This window comes from Corvus hawaiiensis, chromosome 5 (assembly GCF_020740725.1).
Source record: "Corvus hawaiiensis isolate bCorHaw1 chromosome 5, bCorHaw1.pri.cur, whole genome shotgun sequence".
NCBI lineage: Eukaryota > Metazoa > Chordata > Aves > Passeriformes > Corvidae > Corvus > Corvus hawaiiensis.
Window position 1 is genome coordinate 47488491 of NC_063217.1, and position 6936 is coordinate 47495426.

General features: G+C 46.9%; 1 protein-coding gene across 2 annotated transcripts; it reads right to left on the bottom strand.

Moving 5' to 3' along the window:
• Positions 1–616: 616 nt before the first annotated feature.
• On the bottom strand, positions 617–5821 carry SPINK2 (serine peptidase inhibitor Kazal type 2). Of its 2 annotated transcripts, none has more exons than XM_048305230.1 (4): positions 5714–5821; positions 5220–5257; positions 4598–4707; positions 617–777 (listed from the first exon to the last, which is right to left on the bottom strand). In XM_048305230.1, the coding sequence occupies exons 1-4, from the start codon at positions 5763–5765 to the stop codon at positions 732–734; spliced, it is 246 nt and encodes an 81-aa protein (XP_048161187.1). In that variant the 5' UTR covers positions 5766–5821; the 3' UTR covers positions 617–731. The 2 variants fall into 2 exon arrangements, with proteins under 2 accessions (XP_048161187.1, XP_048161186.1); XM_048305229.1 differs by lacking the exon at positions 5714–5821 and adding an exon at positions 5341–5465.
• Between the last annotated feature and the right edge of the window lie 1115 nt (positions 5822–6936).

Here is a 6936-nt window from a genome sequence, read left to right on the forward strand (position 1 = left end):
CATGAGTCTTGAGCTTTCCAATTCTGCTGGGTGTTTGCCACAGGAAGTGGCTCTTGGGTGCCAGCCAGGCCAGTGACATCATTGCCCCAGGGAGCAGAGCCCAGAGGGATGGGGACCTGGAGGGCAGTGCATACCCCTTGCCCATGCCTCCAGCATTCCACACCAGTCCTTCCTTCCTCAGCAAGAGCAGATGGTGCCCAGGTCACTGCCCTCCACCAGCAGGACCTGCAGGTTGGGAGCCAGGGGCAGAGGCTTGGCACGTGTCAGGTTGCCATCACCAGTTTGGTAGCCACCACAGGAAACCCCTCCAGTGGCTCTCCAGGGGTCGCTGGCACCTGTGGGCTCAGAATATCCCAGAAACAAAGAGTACTGCCTTTGACAGAGATGCTGGAGCCTCCTTGATCCCAGCCAGGGCTGTGGGAATGGCACTTGGTACCCATTCACTTCCTTCTTTGGTACACTCAATCCCTTCTCTGGACAACTGACCTACTGGTATAGAGTCAGGACATCTCTTTCTTATGATCCATCTTTTGTAAGAAAATAAATCAGGGTTCAGGTTATAACTGTACTATGGATATGTTTATGAACACTGGTTTTAATACAGTAAACATACTTCAAATATGCAAGCTTGTTTATTAAGACAGGCTACTTAAAAGGTACATCTAAGGCATTGTTTCCATTTGGACTGGCTGTGACCCTCTTATTTTCCTGAAAAGTGGTCATCTGTCATATCAGCAAGTTCCCCGTCGAACAATTTTTACATGCTTGTGCTCTTCCCTACAAACAGAAGAGAAATATATTAGAAGAGGAGCACTACTTGAATTTTACAGACATGTTTTATAAAGCGGACTCTCTCATGTCTTTCTGTGTGTTCAATTAAATGCAGTGATGCATTAATTGCATCACTTACTGTAAGCATTACCACAAAGTAACCATGATGCAAAAATTTATGAATCACATATACAAAGTAACTTACCGCAGGCTTTGTTACCTATAAAAACCTGATAAAACCAATGCAAATCTGAGAACTGTCAAACCACAGGACAAATCTCACCAGGAGGACTAACATGTCCATTACAAAGCACTAACACAAGTTAAACTTCGCAGTCTCTGAGGTGCGAACCAGTTCTAAGGCTTACAATATTTCCACCTTTCACATGGGAACTCAGTGGGAAGGGTGTGCATCCTGACGCACCTCTGCATCTGAGGATTCACTAAATTTTGAATGTGTGGTTCTCTGAATGCTGGAATCTTATTTAAGGAAATTTTAGCCAAGTACCCCTCAGTTTGGGAACACTGGTTTGGTTTTTTTGCAAGTCCTATAAATAGTATTTTGGGGAGCTCCATTTACAAATCTGAATTTACCAGGCAAGTGCAGATAGAAAAAGAAAGTAATACAATGCAAATTGTCCTAGATGGTCAGTTTGTTTCCTTAATAGAATCAAGCTGGTTTACTCCTCATGAAATTCAAGAGACTTACGTTTACCCAAAAGCAGGGTTAATCTGTACTAATAGTTTTATCAGGGATCTTTTTAACCAGAAGGTAGTGGAGCAGATTAGGAATATGAAAGGCAAAATCAAGGCCAGGGGATGTAAAACACCAGTAAAGATGTAAGGAGAAGTTCTGGCTGAAGGACAGTCCTTACAGTAAACCCTGCAAAGACAGCTGAAGCTGCTGCATCTATTTCCAAAGAGCACGTGTTGCTGTCGGACTAGGTTTAAACTAAGATCAGATGTTGTCATTGCTACTGGACACTGAGTGTGGAAGAGACCTGGGATTTGAGCACTAACTTGAGAATGGATTAAATCTAAGCTTTAAAAGAAAAAAAAAAGTAGGGAGGAAAACCAACTTTGATCTTACAGTTAAGGGGCTTTACTGCAGAGCCAGGATGGGCAGGGTCTGTGCTTCACCTTTGCTCCAGGTGTCTCATGTTATCATGGATCAACCACAGCAACCTCTTCTGCAGCACTCCATTCACACAGGGCTCAGCAGGTGCCCACACAGTCCTGCATGGCTAAAACAGCTCATGGACAGTACTGTCTTGGCCATCAGGGAAGTACAACTCCCTTTAAAAAGTCCCTTCATGGGCTTAAATATGGGCTAGAACACATCTGCAAGTTGGCCATTGAGAATCACTCCAAGTTAATTGAGAAGTGCCTGTTTTGTAATTTAGTACTGGATGTGTCCATGTATCTGTTTCTATATCACCACATTACACTATTTCAGCAGCTGGTCATGCAGCTTGCTAAATAGGGCAGAAAAATCTCTGTTCTGTCCTCCTAAGAAGTGTGACAGACTGTACCTTAGATTACTTGGAGCGGAATGACCATTGCTTATGACTATGGACAGTTCTTCAAAGCTGAAATTCCTCCAATAAAGCAATGTGTTTTATCCGTGTTGTGTTCATGCCAAGTCAAACACTTTAGAACAACAACTCCAGACTGAACTAGAAGGCCCCCAAATGTGCCAACTACTGAACTATAGAAGAAAAACCATCAGGAGAGTATCTGACCATCCTGTGTCCCTTCAGACCAAAATACATGTTTCTGAGCATGTAAGAAGACAGCAAAAAAAAGATAGTTACGACAAAATTCTATCTTGTATGTACAATTGGATTTAATTTCATGTATCACACAAAACGTGTCCTTTACATCTTAAACTAAAAAGACATAAGCCCCATCACTAATTACACTTAAGGAATTACTTAAGGAGTTGAAATAAGCAACAGATTTGACTGGAGAACCCTTTGTTCTGTGTGTAATGCTGTATTCAGGAATCTGCCATGCATCCATCTGGAACTGAGGGATCATGCCTAAAAAAATAAAGCATCTAGAAAAGTAAGGATGGATCTCAAAGCCCATCCTTCTGCTCTGAAAGGATCAAAGATACTGTTTAGGTCATGAGATGCTCTCTGGTCTGTATCTCCACAATATGGATTTGCACTCTCTATGGGCGATACTCAGCACTTCTCTTTGTCTTTTATTGTACTGATTTCACTCAATTTCTCCAGATCCCTGAGCATTTTTATGATATCCTGCACAGATCATCATATCCATGCCATCTTGCAATTTTTATTACATAAAATATAATAACACTTTCCAATGTAAAATGCTGATCACTGCTTTTGAACCACAGCATGTCAAACTTCTGTGATTTCATCCTTTAACAATTTCAGCTGAGTAATTGTTTGTCTGCTTCTGTGAATGTCAAATGGAGATAATGTAAAATGCCTTATAAATGTCATGCACCAATGCTTCTACTTCCTCCTACTCTGTTTGGCCAAGTTATCGTGCCAAAAAACTAAATCTCATGGATTTGACCGGATTATTTCTGACAAATCTGTATCTGCTTTGCTTACTTTCCTCTTTACCTTTGGCTATGTACAAAGCCAATCACTTAATAACTTACTCCAACAGCACTCTAGGCAGGAAAGATGGGTAGGCTCCTAATACATAACATTCCAGAACCTCTTTTCTTCACTTTTAAGAGATTCTACTGTGTGTGAATTTTGATTTCTTTTTTTCTATGCTATAGGTTTACCAATTTTCTTTGCAATCTGTCATTTGCTTGTGTAGTTTGTGTTGTGTTCTGGTGAAAGTGTTAGCAAATTATGCAGATCTGCATGACACACTTCAGCACTTTCTTTACAATATTACCTTGAGTGTCCTTTGACACCTTTGCCTCCTTCCTTATTCTGGCCTATGTTTCCTCTGTCTTGGTCATTTGAATTTTGTAAATCATCTGGTCAGAATTAATCTTTCCTCTGCCCCAAAGTCAGAAACACATTTCAGCCTTCCGTTTCTTGAGATCTATCTGTTCGTAGTTTTGTAAGTCCCCCTCACTGCTATTCTGCTACTCTCACTTCTACCCTCTGCTGGAAACAAATGATCTTTTATTTCATTTGTATAAATTGCCTTTTACCATCAAAATTCTATTCACAGCAGTTCCTCTCAGTTTGTACGGAGAGACTGCTCTATAAAGGTTTCCAGTCAATTGTAATGGGAAGTAATAATGCTCACTAGATACTGATTCTGTGTTTTCAATTTGTTTTTAAAAATTATTACCTTATTAAAGAATAAAATACTCTCTCTCAAATATCAGGCAGTCTTTTTCTTGATTTTTAGACAACCTGAAGGCAAAATAGTATTTTCCCCTAACATTCAGCATTCTTACTCTTCTTTGTGAAAGAAGTACAGGCGATTGGATCTTGAACATAAATATTTTATATTTAAAGCTGCATTTTGGGTGGGATCTTTCATGTTTTCTGATGGAGAGTGTGGAAGGGTCTGGCATTATATTCATTGGTAGTATGGCATTGTATGAACATGACAGGCAACCTCTTCTAAGATGCTCCTTCTCAGGAATTACGAATACAAATACTCAGTACATCCAGCTGACTGAATCCAAATTAAGCCATTTACAGGTATCGCAATAAAATCTGTTGCAAGGGATTCATGGCTGAGAGGACACTGCTGAAACTGTAGTGCAACAGTGTGAATGATCCAAAGCTAGTAAATGATCTGTCAGTTACCTGGGATGTCAGGGTGAATGTTCTGCTTGCATATAGGGAAGGGAAGGACAGAATTAAGTGACTACCTGTTAGCAAGGCAGAGCACACACTCGTTTCCATAGGTCTCTCCATCCGTGCCACAAACTGGATGGTAGTCCCTTGGACATGTATGTGAACCATAGCTGTCACAGTCAGGCTAGGGAAGACAGGTACAAAAAAAGCTTAAGTTACACCATTTGAAACAGGTTTCTGCCCATGTTCTGAAGAATCCTGACATGCACAGAAAAAACGTGTCCAACAGGAGCTGGCATAGCATTTTAAAGTGCCACATTATTTTTCATGCTCTTACGGGAATTTATCACTTGAGGCTTGGCTCCTACTGCCTGGCACGGCTCAGCTGTGGTGTCAGGACATATGTGTGCCCCACTGCGCAGCCCTTCTGACCTCTGAGCGTCAGCGGGACACACGGACAGCGAGTCCCCATGAAGGGCAATGCATCGAAGATGGTAAGAGATGGGAATCACCAGGGCTTGTGTGCTGCGGAGCCAGCAGCCTCCCGGGCCCCTCAGCTGTGGGGAGAGCCCCCTGCTCAGCGCCGGAGCTCCGGAGCCAGGGCAGGCACAGACCCCCAGCGTGAGGCCCGCGGCCCTGGGGAAGGGGCAGCCGGCAGCGGGAGGCAGGGGGGACGGCGGGGCGGGCGGCACTCACCGAGTAGCTAGCCATGGCGCCGGGACACGAGAGGAGCCCTGTGGAGAGCAAGCGGCGTTAACGGCGCCTGGTCCCGCACGGGCCCCCGACCTCCGCGGGACCGGCCCTGCCCGTTACCGACCGGGCGCTGCCCCGTGCCCGCAGCCCCTGACTGTCCGCTCCCGGGACACCCTGACTGTCCGCCGTCCCATCCCGGCATCCCCGACCAGCCGCTGTCCCGTCCCGGTCCCGGCTCCCCCACGACCAGCCGCTGCCCCGGTACCGGCCCCGACCAGCTGTCGTCCGGCACCATCCTGTGCCGGTTCCCCGCCCTGCCTCCGGATGGCTGTGGTGCCCACGCCCGGCTTTAGATTCCGCCGCCGCGCCGCTGAACGAGCCGGGGCACGGTACCGGCTCAGGTTTGCCCTTCCCTGAGACGGGACTGCGCGGGGCGCGCTACCAGCCCGTTTCCCACTACCCCGGCACCGCCTCTCCTCCTCTCCCCAGCGCGGTACCGGCGAGGAGGACGGGCAGCAGCAGCAGCAGGAGCGCCGGCAGCCGCGCCATGTCGCGAACTGAGCGGGAGGGGACGGCGGCACGGGCGGCTCGGGGCGCAACGGCCGCGCCGCGCGGGGGAGCAACGGGGGAGGGGGCGCGGGGCGGGGCGGGGCGGGAGCGGGGACACGCGCGACTGGGATGCCAGGGCGGGAACGCGGGGTTGAGCACGGCAGGAACCTCCCCAGAACACCCTCGCGGGATGGAAAACTTTCCCGTCGCAGCTGGGCAGGTGGGCAGCACAGTTAATGGCGGGGCGCCGGCTGTAATCTCAGCGTTTCCCGGGCTTCCCTGCTTGCCTTCAGCTCCTTAGGGTTGTGCTTTGATTGCAGTGTCTTGGGCAATGCAGCGAGGTTGGAAATACTCACGCAGTGCCATGCGGCTTTTAAGGTCATATCCCCCATCTCGTCATAAAGTGACATGAGATGGCTTCTGCTGACCTGTGAGTGCATTCCTGCCAAGAGGAACGGAAAAACTAGTACAGTCCCAGCAATAAAGCAACCTGCCTGCCTCCAAAGACATGAGAATACAGGGGGCTGGAAAGCCTTGGCACGCTGTCCTGCCAGCATGGCTGGGTGTGTCGGCAGCACTGCTTTCCAAAGAGTATCTTATCTGTCGGTCACTGATAAGAGTGGTTAGCTTTGCAGAGCCCAGATGTTGGCTTTGCACAGAGACTGGCTGTGCAAATGTTTTTATGCAGTTTCTTAAGATCTAGGGTATGAACTTGTTGTGAAATGGCCTGTGCTTCTGTGTATGAGCTGGTGTTAGACCTGTCAAGTGTTTTGATATGCCCCACACAGGTACATACACAGGCATCACACACACCTTTCTTGTCTGTGTGTCCGCCTCTGAGTCCTTTCAAGTATGGCTTTTCTTTCTGACAGTGTGCCCTGCCTATGTGACATCATAGGGAGGTTATTTTATTATCTGCTTAATATGTTCTTATTCCTCCAGGTAACCTCTGAAAATTGATAGCAGTTTCAGATTTTCATTCAGTGCCCACCTTTGTGATGATTACCCAACACAATGAGTCTCTGGCTTGGCTATTTTAAGCAAGATGCCTAATCAGAACGTTTTGTGGCTGGTGAAGCATGTAGAGGGTTATTTCTCTCTGCTTGATCTCCTTCCCTAGCTTTCCCAACTTTCTGCCTCAGCTTTGCCTACTAAGCCATTTGAGATGAGG